Source organism: Anomaloglossus baeobatrachus, chromosome 4 (genome assembly GCF_048569485.1).
Source record: "Anomaloglossus baeobatrachus isolate aAnoBae1 chromosome 4, aAnoBae1.hap1, whole genome shotgun sequence".
NCBI classification, from domain to species: domain Eukaryota; kingdom Metazoa; phylum Chordata; class Amphibia; order Anura; family Aromobatidae; genus Anomaloglossus; species Anomaloglossus baeobatrachus.
The window spans coordinates 442,719,262-442,733,867 of NC_134356.1; the positions used below are offsets into that span (position 1 = coordinate 442,719,262).

A 14,606-nucleotide genomic window follows, 5' to 3' on the forward strand; every position below is an offset into this window, starting at 1 on the left:
GCAAACAAGCTGTCTGGTCCGAGTCTATAATCTGGCCACATGACGTGCTTTATATAACGCTACACAGAAGTACTACTCATGACCAAGGCAGTGACGTTTTGTCTCTCAGCACAGAACTCTCTGAAACGACACACTCACTAGAGCTGTTCGTTTCGTCTCATCATTTACACCGCAAAGAAAACAGATTAGGCTTCTCGAAAATGGCGGCTACGACACAGACTCTAGTGTCAGCAGAGCTGGCTACGACGTCATCACTGCGCGCCCTCCTCCCGGATGTGATGTGGTGCACGAATTCTACAATTAACTCTGTCACTGCTGGGAGTAATATCTGCAGTGGAGCATGCCTGTGACGTCTTACGTGCAATACAGTGAGTAAAGCTGGAGTGTCTGCAGCGGGGGAGAGATTGTGCATGTCATACATTGTATATGCAGCCAGGTCCCATTACAATACGCTGTATGTACGGCTCCCATTACATGTCATAGCCTGTATATGCAACTCTCATTACATGTCATATGCTGTATATACGGCTCCCACTACATGTGATACACTGAATATACAGGTTTCATTACGTGTCATACACGGCCTATAAAGGTCCCATAACACGTCATACGCTGTATATACAACACCCATTACACGTCATACGCTGCATGTATAACTCTCATTACACGTCATACGCTGCATGTATAACTCTCATTACACGTCATACGCTGCATGTACGGCTCCGATTACACGTCATACGCTGTATGTACGGCTCTCATTACACGTCATATGCTGCATGTACAGCTCCCGTTACACGTCATACGCTGCATGTACGGCTCTCATTACACGTCATACACTGCATGTACGGCTCCCGTTACACGTCATACGCTGCATGTACGGCTCTCATTACATGTCATATGCTGCATGTACGGCTCTCATTACATGTCATATGCTGCATGTACGGCTCCCGTTACACGTCATATGCTGCATGTACGGCTCCCGTTACACGTCATATGCTGCATGTACGGCTCCCGTTACACGTCATATGCTGCATGTACAGCTCCCGTTACACGTCATACGCTGCATGTACGGCTCTCATTACACGTCATACACTGCATGTACGGCTCCCGTTACACGTCATACGCTGCATGTACGGCTCTCATTACATGTCATATGCTGCATGTACGGCTCTCATTACATGTCATATGCTGCATGTACGGCTCCCGTTACACGTCATATGCTGCATGTACGGCTCCCGTTACACGTCATATGCTGCATGTACGGCTCCCGTTACACGTCATATGCTGCATGTACAGCTCCCGTTACACGTCATACGCTGCATGTACGGCTCTCATTACACGTCATACACTGCATGTACGGCTCCCGTTACACGTCATACGCTGCATGTACGGCTCTCATTACATGTCATATGCTGCATGTACGGCTCTCATTACATGTCATATGCTGCATGTACGGCTCCCGTTACACGTCATATGCTGCATGTACGGCTCCCGTTACACGTCATATGCTGCATGTACGGCTCCCGTTACACGTCATACGCTGCATGTACGGCTCCCGTTACACGTCATATGCTGCATGTACAGCTCCCGTTACACGTCATACTCTGCATGTACGGCTCCCGTTACACGTCATACGCTGCATGTACGGCTCCCGTTACACGTCATACTCTGCATGTACGGCTCCCGTTACACGTCATACTCTGCATGTACGGCTCCCGTTACACGTCATACGCTGCATGTACGGCTCCCGTTACACGTCATACGCTGCATGTACGGCTCCCGTTACACGTCATACGCTGCATGTACGGCTCCCGTTACACGTCATACGCTGCATGTACGGCTCCCGTTACACGTCATACGCTGCATGTACGGCTCCCGTTACACGTCATACGCTGCATGTACGGCTCCCGTTACACGTCATACGCTGCATGTACGGCTCCCGTTACACGTCATACTCTGCATGTACGGCTCCCGTTACACGTCATACTCTGCATGTACGGCTCCCGTTACACGTCATACTCTGCATGTACGGCTCCCGTTACACGTCATACTCTGCATGTACGGCTCCCGTTACACGTCATACTCTATATGTACGGCTCTCGTTACACGTCATACGCTGCATGTACGGCTCCCATCACACGTCATACGCTGCATGTACGGCTCCCGTTACATGTCATACGATGCATGTACGGCTCCTGTTACACGTCATACGCTGTCTGTACGGCTTCCGTTAGACGTCATGCACTGAATATACAGGTCCCATCAGGGTAAGTTCACACAGTGCATTTGTCGCTGCGTTTTTGCGTGTTTTTCAGGTGCGTTTTTGGCCTCAAAACTGCATGACTTTGCTTCCCCAGCAAAGTCTATGAGTTTTCATTTTTGCTGTCCGCACACAACTTTTTTTTTAAGCTGCATTTTTGAGCTTAAAAAAAAAATGGACATGTCAATTCTTTCCTGCGTTTTTCTGCGTTTTTCCCCCATGCAATGCATTGAAAAAACGCAGCCAAACGCAGCCAAAAACGCACCAAATCGCGGCAAAAAACACATGCGTTTTTTTGCCGCGGGTGCGTTTTTGTGCGCTTTCGACTGCCAAAGACGCACAAAAACGCACCAAATCGCGGCAAAAAAACGCATGTGTTTTCTTGCCGCGGGTGCGTTTTTGTGCGTTTTTAGCGGCCGAAAACGCACAAAAATGCAGCGTCAAAACGCAGCGTGTGCACATAGCCTTACAGTTGATTGAGTTCAGTGCTATCAAACAAGATATGACAATCAGCTGCTCTGCACGAACAATAAAGTCACGTTTACATAGTGTCATTACCAGGTCTCATGGCAGGTTTCTTTCCTCAGCCGCCACTTGGTACTGTACTGCAGATGGGAGCCAGCGCTGAAAGCTGGAAGTAACAGAACAATTGCAGTGTCTATGCAAAGGTGCAGAGCCACTGCTTGAGATCAGAAACACCAGCTTGAGTGTTGTCAATCAAAATATGATCGTGCTTAGTATGTAAATTAAGTGGGTGTAACAGTACATTGTACACATGGGCATGCCGGGAGTGCACCGAAGCCCCCTGATTTGCATACAATTTTTTAAAAACTTTTTTTTTATAGCAACTAAATAAAAAATGGTTATAAGTCTGGTATCTCTGTAATCGCATTGACCTTAACAATAAAGCCATTTTATCACTTATACTGCACAACGAACAGCATAGGAAATAAATTAAACCAATTCTTGACCTGCTGGTAATTTATTTTGCCTCCCAAATGTCGCAGCTCACATTTATCCTGCGCTCTACACTGAGCCCTTACAACGGGGTTTATGTGTAAATCTTTGAAATATGTGATTCAGACAGGACACCCGATGGAACAATAATTATAATGAGGCAGATGGAGAGATTGTGGACTGTCTGGCCTATAATCTGGAGGTGTTCATCTTAAGCGTGCATAAAAGCGCGTTTGGCCACACAGTTTTGTTCATTTCTGAAAAGGATACCACTGAAATGAGATGACCTACTCCAGAGAAACTCTTTTTCTTCATTATAGTGAATGGATCCCTCAGGGGTGTTATCTAAATTCCACCATTCAGTGATTTAGATGGAAACCATGATGTAAGTGCTCAGCATAAAGCGCAGGATAAATGTGATCCAACATTTAATGGTAACACAAGTGCTGGAAAAATGCTTTGGCTCCTCCCGTCCCCCCCCCAAATCCAGCAAATTCTGTTCTCCCAAAATCCAAATGCCCCGCTCCCTATCCCTTCTGAGCCCCAGTGTGCTTAAACCACATTTAGAGCCTACATGTTTGGCATTACTGTAGTGAGGAGGCCCGCTTAATTTACAGGACTGTGCATGTCTGCAGAAGCACGAGCTGGGCACTACAATGGCAGATTTACAATTTTCACTCAGTAACATCCATTGCTGCTTGTTTCTGCAAAACACCCATGGAGTAAAAATCATTACACCTGTAGATAAATTCCTAGAGAGGTGTACTTTCCAAAATGGGGTCACTGGGGGATACAGGGAAATTATGTTCTTCTGGCACTTAGGTCACAGATTTTCCTAGAATAGTTTGCAGAGGTCCTAACAGTCAAATGGCGTTCCTTCCCTCCAGAGTCTTGTCATGTGTCACAAATTTTGCTGCCATTTTTAACCGTTTCCCCACTTGAAAATGTAAAATCTGGAGCTAACAGAATTTCTGTAATAATAAATTTGTAATGACTTTTTCTTCACCAGCCAGTGGAATAAAATTCTGTGACACACCTGTAATGGCAACATGCTCAAGTGAACCCCTGGATGAATTAATTGCGGGGTGTAGTTGGGGTCACTTATGGATGGTCTGCTTTTCTCACATGTCGGGGGCTTTGCCAATGTAACAAGGCATGCTCAAGCCATTCCGGCAAAATCTGCACTCCAACCTGGCACTCCTTTCTTTCTGAGCTCTGTGCTGTGCTGTGCCTGAAAAGTAGCTTTTAACCCCACATGGGGTATTACCTTACTCAGGGGAAACAGAACTGTACAATTTTTTTTTTTACGTAATTCCTCCCATTATGAAAATTAACTAACATTTTTGGTCCAAAGAAACATTTTATTGGAAAAAAATGGGAATTTTTAATTTACTCAGCCCAATGTTATACAATTCAATTACTCACTATATCCTTCGAGAGGTGCAGTTTCCAAAATGGGGTCACTTGTTGGGGTTTCTGCTGTCTTGGCATGTCAGGGGATCTTCAAGTGTGACTTAGCGTCTGCAATCTATTCCAGCCAAAATGGTGCTTCAAAGTTCAAATATCGCTCCTTCCCTTCTGCGCAAGCCCGAAAAGTAGTTTTCTTCATCGTTCCTTATGGGAGACCCAGACCATGGGTGTATAGCTTCTGCCTCCGGAGGACACACAAAGTACTACACTCAAACGTGTAGCTCCTCCCTCCGGGCTATATACACCCCCTGGATGACAATCTAATCAGTTCAATGCTTTGTGTTCAGGAGGTCACACACACAATGCATTCTCTGATTTTTAATTTTTAAGATTTTTGATTTCAAAGATTTGGAAGAAAAGCGGGTCCAGTCTGGACTCCCGGCATGTCCCTTCTCACCCCACTGTGTCGGCGGTGCTGTTAAGGTTGACTTTACAAGGCTGGAGCCTTCTCATGCCGCGCTCCTTCACCATCCTCTGAGGCTCTGGCTTGAAGTGGGAGCCATCACGGTCATCTCTGCTTTGCAGAAGACCGGTCTCCATCCGCAGCCCTGTCAGGATCCTGCCGGACGGAGCGTTTAACCCCCCCCAGGGACCTGGCCCTGCGTCTCAAAAGCTAAGTATTGAGACGTTATTCAGGGGTCCCTTGTACTTGTATTGAGGGGAGAGGGTGTTTTGTAACTCTGCTGTGATTTTCGGCCGGTTCTCTGGGTTTTTCCTGAGAACCGCGCCGAGGGTGCCTGCTCGTCGGCCGCATGTAAAAATCTAGGCCCCGGCTTCAGTTGCGGCCTAGTTTCGGTTTCAGTCCCCCTGCATGTCAGTCTTGCAGGGGAACAGTGCGGCGCCGCCCACCGGCCGTTCAGCAGAGGGGAGGACACTCCTCTCTGAGGAGATGTTTCCCTCCCCGGTATCTCTCCTTGGCCCTCCGGATTCCCGCTCTTGGGCTAATCCCCGCCCCCCCCTCCTCACTCCAGCGCCATTTTATCAGCGTTCTCACACTGATCGGCGCTGGCTGCTGCATCCACTGGGGGTCCGAGCTGTGGAATCCGATGGGCACACAAAAAGCGGTCGGGTAAGCCACAACCTCTGGTTGTGGGCTTTATTATACACTCTCAGGGGGTCATTCTTAAGGAGTGTATTCTTTACTGCAGAGCCTCCACCTCAGCAGCATGTCTCTCACTAGGAGCAAGTCTGCTAAGCTGTACTCTATATGCACTGCATGTAAGCTCATTCTGTCTGAACCGAGCACATATCCACATTGTGATGCCTGCTCTAACATGGTGGTGCCTCAGCCTGGAGCCTCTTCAGGGGTCCCCACGGCTGCTCCGGCCCCGGTGGCAGAACCCCCGGCTTGGGTAGCATCTTTTTTCAGAGCTATTTCCCAGTCTTTTGCCGACTCCATGGGACAGCTGTCCCGGACTCTGCTGACCATGCATCAGCCCCCTTCTCAGGGTGCCTCTGCTGCTCCGAGCTCTGCAGAGCTCTCAGAGCATGTTTTAGGACCCCGTCCTCCTAAACGGAGACGCAGGGACCCTTCTCATTCCTCGTCCCACGGCTCTGATTCACGAGCTGAGGTGCAGGGCGAGGAGGATTCTTTTACTGTGGGCTCAGACGCTACCTCTATGTACCCCATTGACTTATCTGAGGGTGATGCGGATGTTAGTGACTTGATTGCATCCATTAACTCCGTACTGAACCTCAATCCACCAGTGTCAGAGGAACAAGCCTCTCTGGTAGAAATACACCAGTTTACCTCTCCTAAGAGAGCTAGGAGTACGTTTTTTAACCACTCCAGTCTTCAGGCCACTGTTGCCAAGCCCAGGGCCTGTCCTGACAAACGCTTTCCAAAGCGTAGTTCTGATGACCATTTTCCCTTTCCACCAGAAGTGGTTAAGGAGTGGGCTCACTCACCAAAGGTAGACCCTCCGGTGTCTAGAATCTCAGCCCGGACAGTCGTATCTGTGGCCGATGGCACCTCTCTTAAGGATCCCACTGACCGCCAGGTTGACCTTCTGGCCAAATCTGTATATGAGGCGGCAGGAGCCTCGTTCTCCCCGTCTTTTGCAGCAGTGTGGGCTCTTAAGGCAGTTTCTGCCTCTCTGGCGGAGATACATTCCCTCGCCAGGGACTCCATACCCGAGATGGTTGCCTTAACTTCCCAGGCTTCGGCTTTTTCATCCTACGCCATGTCTGCCATTCTGGAGGCTTCTCACCGCACGGCGGTGGCTTCCGCTAATTCTCTCGCGATCCGCAGGATCTTGTGGCTTCGAGAGTGGAAAGCAGACGCTTCTTCTAAGAAGTATCTTGCTGGGCTCCCCTTTGCTGGGTCCCGGCTGTTCGGTGAACAACTGGATGAAATTATTAAGGAAGCTACGGGCGGGAAGAGTACTTCCTTGCCACAAACTAAAACCAGGAAACCTGTCCAGGGCAGGAACCAGTCGAGGTTTCGTTCCTTTCGTTCCTCTAACTGGTCATCCTCTAAGCCCTCAGCTGCGTCCACTACCTCAGCCAAGGATCGTAAACCAAACTGGCGCGCGAAGCCGCGTCCTCAGAAGAGCGGAGGAGCCGCTGCCACCAAGGCAGCCTCCTCTTGACTATCTGGCCGAGCCAGCAACGTCCTTGGTCGGTGGCAGGCTCTCCCACTTTGGCGACGTGTGGTTTCAACACGTCTCCGATCAGTGGGTGCGGGATATCATCTCCCACGGCTACAGGATAGAATTTTCTTCCAGCCCGCCAAACAGATTTTTTTCTGTCCGCTCCCCCCTGCTCCAAAGCCGCCGCCTTCTCACAGGCCGTGGCATCCTTGCAGGCCAACGGAGTAATTGTTCCGGTTCCCGCCCGGGAACGGTTCAGAGGCTTCTACTCAAACCTCTTCCTAGTCCCCAAGAAGGACGGTTCCTTCCGGCCCATCCTGGATCTCAAGCTTCTCAACAAGCATGTTCAGGTGCGGCGCTTTCGCATGGAATCTCTGAGATCGGTCATTGCCTCAATGACCCAAGGAGATTTTCTAGCATCCATCGACATCAGAGATGCCTATCTGCATGTGCCTATTGCGGTTTCACACCAGCGTTGGCTACGCTTTGCAATAGGAGAGGAACATTTCCAATTCGTGGCTCTCCCCTTCGGGTTAGCCACGGCCCCTCGTGTTTTCACCAAGGTCATGGCAGCAGTGGTTGCGGTCCTGCATCTCCAGGGGTTGGCAGTAATCCCCTACCTGGACGACCTTCTAGTCAAGGCCTCATCCGCAGACTGCCAGCGGAGTGTCTCGCTCACTCTCGCCACGCTTGTTCAATTCGGGTGGCTTGTCAATCTGCCCAAGTCCACTCTGACCCCGACCCAGGAACTTACGTACCTAGGGATGCAATTCGAGACTCTGCCGGCACTTGTGAAGCTGCCCTTAGTCAAACAGCAGTCCCTTCATCTGGCGGTGCGCTCTCTGTTGCAGCCCCGCCGTCATTCCATCAGGCACCTCATGCAGGTGCTGGGTCAGATGGTGGCGTCAATGGAAGCGGTTCCCTTTGCCCAGTTCCATCTGCGTCCCCTGCAGCTGGACATTCTCCGCTGTTGGGACAAGCGGACCTCTTCCTTGCACAGGCTAGTGGCTCTGTCGCCGCAGACCAGGAGCTCTCTTCAGTGGTGGCTTCGGCCCCTCTCTCTGTCTCAGGGACGCTCCTTCCTAACTCCGTCCTGGGTGATTCTCACCACGGATGCCAGTCTGTCCGGCTGGGGAGCAGTATTTCTCCACCACCGAGCACAGGGCACTTGGACTCCGTCCGAATCAGCCCTCTTGATCAATGTGCTGGAAATCAGGGCTGTTCTTCTAGCTCTCGTAGCCTTTCACCACCTGTTGGCGGGCAAGCACATTCGAGTCCAGTCGGACAACGCGACAGCGGTTGCCTACATCAATCACCAGGGCGGGACTCGCAGCCGCCTGGTGATGTTGGAGGTTCAACGAATCCTTCAGTGGACGGAGGACTCCAAGTCCACCATATCCGCAGTCCACATCCCAGGCGTAGAAAACTGGGAGGCCGATTATCTCAGCCGTCAAACCGTGGACAGCGGCGAGTGGGCCCTGCATCCGGCAGTGTTCAGGTCAATCTGCCGCAAGTGGGGCACTCCGGAAGTGGATCTAATGGCATCCCGGCACAACAATAAGGTCCCGGTTTACGTGGCTCGCTCCCACGATCCTCAGTCCTTCGCAGCGGACGCGCTGGTTCAAGATTGGTCCCAGTTCCGTCTGGCCTATGTGTTTCCCCCTCTAGCTCTCTTGCCCAGGGTTCTGCGCAAGATCAGAATGGAGGGCCGTCGGGTCATAATCATCGCTCCGGACTGGCCCAGGCGAGCTTGGTACCCAGATCTGCTCCGTCTGTCCGTAGAAATGCCGTGGCATCTCCCGGACCGCCCAGACCTTCTCTCTCAAGGTCCGTTTTTCTGCCAGAATTCTGCGGCTCTCAGATTGACGGCGTGGCTCTTGAGTCCTGGATCCTGACAGCTTCAGGCATTCCTTCTGAGGTCATCTCCACTATGACTCATGCTCGGAAGTCTTCCTCGGCCAAGATTTACCACAGGACTTGGAAGATTTTCCTGTCCTGGTGTCGCTCTTCCGGCCATGCTCCTTGGCCGTTCTCCTTGCCGACCATCCTGTCCTTTCTACAGTCCGGTCTGCAGCTAGGACTGTCCCTCAATTCCCTCAAGGGACAGGTGTCGGCTCTGTCGGTATTATTCCAGCGGCGTATCGCCCGACTGGCTCAGGTGCGCACCTTCATGCAGGGCGCATCTCACATCATTCCTCCTTACCGGCGGCCTTTGGATCCCTTGGATCTTAATCTGGTCCTCACGGCCTTACAGAAACCCCCCTTTGAGCCTCTTAGGGAGGTTCCTTTGTTTAGACTTTCACAGAAAGTGGTTTTTCTAGTAGCCATAACTTCTCTCAGGAGAGTCTCTGATTTGACTGCGCTCTCTTCGGAGTCACCTTTTTTGGTGTTTCACCAAGACAAGGTGGTTCTCCGTCCGACTCCGGATTTTCTCCCTAAGGTGGTGTCTTCTTTCCACCTTAACCAGGACATTTCATTACCTTCCCTTTGTCCGGCCCCTGTGCATCGCTTTGAGAAGGCGTTGCATACCTTGGATTTGGTGCGAGCGCTCCGAATCTATGTGTCACGCACCGCCGCTTTTAGGCGGTGCACCTCACTTTTTGTGCTAACCACCGGTCAGCGCAAGGGTCTCTCGGCTTCTAAACCGACCCTAGCTCGTTGGATTAGGTCGGCCATCTCCGATGCCTACCAGTGTTCTCAGGTGCCCCCACCGCCAGGGATTAAGGCGCACTCGACCAGAGCTGTCGGTGCCTCCTGGGCTTTCAGGCACCAGGCTACGGCCCAGCAGGTTTGTCAGGCTGCCTCTTGGTCTAGTCTGCACACCTTTTCGAAGCACTACCAAGTGCATGCTCATGCTTCGGCAGATGCGAGCTTGGGCAGACGCATCCTTCAGGCGGCTGTCGCCCATTTGTGAAGTTAGGTTTTGCCTACTTCTCAGTTTTGTTTATTTCCCACCCATGGACTGCTTTGAGACGTCCCATGGTCTGGGTCTCCCATAAGGAACGATGAAGAAAAAGAGAATTTTGTTTACTTACCGTAAATTCTTTTTCTTATAGTTCCGACATGGGAGACCCAGCACCCTCCCTGTTGCCTGTTGGCAGTTCTTGTTCCGTGTGTTTCACCGGCTGTTGTTGTAGACAGAGGTTCCGGTTTTTCCGAGTTTTACTCTATCTCTACTTATGGGTGGATGTCCTCCTTCAGCTTTTGCACTGAACTGGTTAGATTGTCATCCAGGGTGTGTATATAGCCCGGAGGGAGGAGCTACACGTTTGAGTGTAGTACTTTGTGTGTCCTCCGGAGGCAGAAGCTATACACCCATGGTCTGGGTCTCCCATGTCGGAACTATAAGAAAAAGAATTTACGGTAAGTAAACAAAATTCTCTTTTTCCCCCACATATGGGGTATCTGTGTACTCCAGAGAAATTGCAAAACAAATTGTACAGTCCAGTTTCTCCTACAACCGTTGAGATAATGAAAAATGTGTGGCTAAAGCAATATTTTTATGGGGAAAAATGTCTAATTTTCAGGACTCAACTTTTTAAAATTCTGTGAAGAATTTCTGAGTTCAAAGAGCTCACCACATCTCTATATAAATTCCTTGAGGGGTGTAGTTTCCAAAATGTGGTTACTTGTTGGGGTTTCCACTGTTTAGGCACATCTGGGGCTCTGCAAATGCGACATGGCATCCGTTATCTATTGCAGACAATTTTGCTCTCCAAAAGTCGAATGGTGCTCCTTCCCTTCCAAGCCCTGGTGGGCGCCCAAACAGTAGTTTTCCACCGCATATGGGGTATCTGTGTACTTGGGAGAAATTGAACAACAAATTGTACAGTGCACTTTCTCCTGTTACCCTCATGAAAAAGAAAAATTTTGGGCTAAAGCAACATTTTTGTGGGGGGAAAAAAATAAAAAATTTCATTTCTTTTCCTTCCACATTACTTTAGTTCCTGTGAAGGTTTAATTAACTTCTGGGTGTGATTTTGAGTATTTTGAGGGGTGCAATTTTTAGAATTGTGTCACATTTGGGTATTTTCTGTCACATAGGCCTCTCAAAGTCACTTTATATGTGATGTGATGTCCCTAAAACAAAATGGTTTTGTAAATTTTGTTGGAAAAATGAGAAATTGCTGATGAACTTCCTACCAATTTTATTTTAATTTTTCCAAAAATGGTGCTTATGTAAAGTAGATATGTGGGAAATGTTTAACTATTTTGTATCTACTTTTAGGGCATAAAAATTCTGTTTAAATTTTCGATATTTTCAGAAGTAAATGCAAACTGTATCTATGAAAATGTCTACAATACTGAATACTCCCTGACTACTGTCCACAATGTCTATTAATGCATATGCTCTTGTGATTCCTCAGAATGGATCGAGTGGTGCTGAGCTATGGGGATTCTCTTCTGCGTTCTTCAGATGTCGCACTCCTGGATGCCCCTCACTGGTTGAATGACAATATCATTGGCTTTACTTTTGAATTCCTGGCATCCACATTAGCCCCATCAACAGCTGAAAGAGTTGCCCTTCTCAGTCCTGACGTGAGCCAGTTTATAAAATGCTGTGGGAAAGATGCTCCGGACTTTCTACAGCCATTGGAGCTACCCAAAAAAGACCTGATTTTGCTGCCTGTTAATGATAATGCTGGAACCCAAGCTGGGGGTTCACACTGGAGCCTTCTTGCCTATTTCTGTACCGTCCGTGAATTTCTTCATTATGACTCTTCACCAGGGACTAATACCCCACACGCGCAACTAATGGCTAGAAATCTAAGCAGCATTCTTGGTGGTAATCCACATTACCGGGAAGAAGAGGCCCCAACCCAGCATAACAGCTACGATTGTGGCATGTATGTGGTATGTGTGGCACAAGCTCTGTCTGAGCAGTATTTTCGGGGTTGCACTAATCTGAATCTGCAAAACATAACACCTCAGTATGTCACACAGAAGCGCACGGAGTGGAAAGAAATCATCAGAGGACTGAGTAGCCATTCCAAAGCTACTTCTGCACATTAAGAAAGTCTACATTGGACATGTGCAACATTCACTTCTCAGGTTGTAAGACGTATTGGTGCTGTAAAACATTGCTTCAAGCTGTCAGATCACAACTCATTTCAGCATTGTATTGGCAGATTGATATAGATGACCTATATACTTTGGATATGACAATATATAAGTGATACCTTTCTGGTATTGTCCTAATAGGAAAAGTAACCAGGCTACTGGTTAAAGGGAACCTGTCACCAGATTTGGCTACTATACGCTGCGGCCACCACCACTGAGCTTTTATATACAGAATTCCAGAATGCTGTATAGAAGAACCCAGGCCACTCTGTAGAACGTAAAAAAACCACTTTTATCATACTCTCCTAGGGGGTGGTCCGATCCGATGGGTGTTGCTGGTCTCTGATCCAGCGCCTCCTCTCTGCTGCGATCTACATCCTCCTTCTTCCCAGCCCAGTATGGATGACGCGTCTACATCATCCACACAGGCTGACATTGAGGTCCTGCGCAGGCGCACTTTGATCTGTCTTGCCTAATGTGCAAGTGCGCGGAGAGGTTGAAGACAGCCCGTGCATGCACACTACAATACTTTGATCTGCCCCTCAGCAGGGCAGATAAAAGTGCTCCTGCACAGAACCTCAATGTCAGTATGGATGACGTAGAACGTGTCGTGCACATGGACCTCACAAGAAGGAGGATGGTAGTCGCCGTAGAGATGAGGCACCGAACCTGAGAGCACTGACACCCATCAGACCGAACCGCCCCCTAGGTGAGTATTATAAAAGTGTTTTTTACGTTCTACACAGCGGCCTGGGCTCTTATATACAGCAATCTGGAATACTGAATATAAGGGCTTACTGGTAGTGGCCGCATTTTATAGTCGCCAAATCTGGTGGCAGGTTCCCTTTAAGGGCAAGAATACATAACACTCATAGCTGAGTTCACTATATGTGGTTTTGCCTTTCCTGCTGTTTATGAATAATTCATATTAGTTCTAAACAAATTTTTATTAAATAATTACATGCAAATTGTTCTAATATGACGTTTTATTTATCATAGTGGGTATTATAATAATAAAAATGACATGCATGTTCACACTGTGCAGATTAGCTGGCAATTATTCACATACACAATACAGAGAAAGTTATGCATTGTATATAAATATAAACCAATTCATATTCTCATTTTTGCTTGACAGTTAACTTTTTTTTTCCTCCCATAAATTAATAATATTTAAGTGAGCTTGGGTCACTATTGTTAATTGTCCTGTAATTCTTGCAAATATTCGGTGCTGTAATCAATAAAGTTCCCACAAGGTCGCAGTGTCATATAAGGAGACGTAATCCTGTCCACGTCTTATATTGCTCACAAGAAAGACTGCAATCAGTTATATACTTACTACTCACAATGTTTGCTTTTGGGTGAAATTTATGTAAAACGTTCACGCTACAGTGATATTTTATCATAAAAGTAGAACATTTTAAGTAGAAGAATGCAATGGTGATTTCCTCATCTGCAACAAAAGCCAACAATGGTGGTTATACAACCCCCCCCTCTGCAAAAAATAAAAAAGTCAATGTCTTAATAACTTGTCATGTGGTCTTGAACATCAATTACAGCTTGACAATGACGTCTCCTGCTGTGCACAAGTGGAGTTATTATCTGCTGAGGCATGGCATCCCACTCTTCTTGAAGGGTGGCCCTCAGGTCATTGAGGTTCTGGGTACAAAGTTATGAGTCTATTATACATGGTGACTCAGCTGATCCCATAAGGTTTCTATGGTATTCAGGTCTGTAGAAAGTACAGGCCACTCCATTTGAAGTACTCATGTACCAGCGGCCGCTCCCTAATGATGTGACTTCAATGAGCTGGAGTATTCTAGCACATGAAAATAAAAAATTGTTTAAAAGAACTGAAGTCCTCAACAATTTTATATCTCTACTGGCTAACACGGTACAAAGATATATTTCTTTGTCGCTCTATTGGGAGACCCAGACAATTGGGTGTATAGGCTATGCCTCCGGAGGCCGCACAAAGTATTACACTCAAAAGTGTTAAGCCCCTCCCCTTCTGCCTATACACCCCCCGTGCTCCCACGGGCTCCTCAGTTTTTTGCTTTGTGCGAAGGAGGTCAGACACGCACGCACAGCTCCACAGATTGGTCAGCAGCAGCTGCTGACCATGTCGGATGGAAGAAAAGTGGGCCCATATAGGGCCCCCAGCATGCTCCCTTCTCACCCCACTCTTGTCGGCGGTGTTGTAAGGTTGAGGTATCCATTGCGGGTACGGAGGCTGGAGCCCACATGCTGTTTTTCCTTCCCCATCC

General features: G+C 48.4%; 1 protein-coding gene across 1 annotated transcript; it reads left to right on the forward strand.

The window, feature by feature from the left end:
• Nucleotides 1-269: 269 nt before the first annotated feature.
• Nucleotides 270-13,871, forward strand: SENP8 (SUMO peptidase family member, NEDD8 specific). Its single transcript, XM_075342665.1, has 2 exons — nt 270-368; nt 11,646-13,871. Exon 2 carries the CDS (start codon nt 11,647-11,649, stop codon nt 12,289-12,291), a length of 645 nt encoding a protein of 214 aa, XP_075198780.1. The 5' UTR covers nt 270-368; nt 11,646; the 3' UTR covers nt 12,292-13,871.
• The last annotated feature ends 735 nt before the right edge of the window (nt 13,872-14,606 follow it).

Bases quoted from the DNA above. Each gene is read 5' to 3' on its own strand.
- SENP8 (XM_075342665.1), top strand. From the start codon at position 11,647: ATGGATCGAGTGGTGCTGAGCTATGGGGATTCTCTTCTGCGTTCTTCA.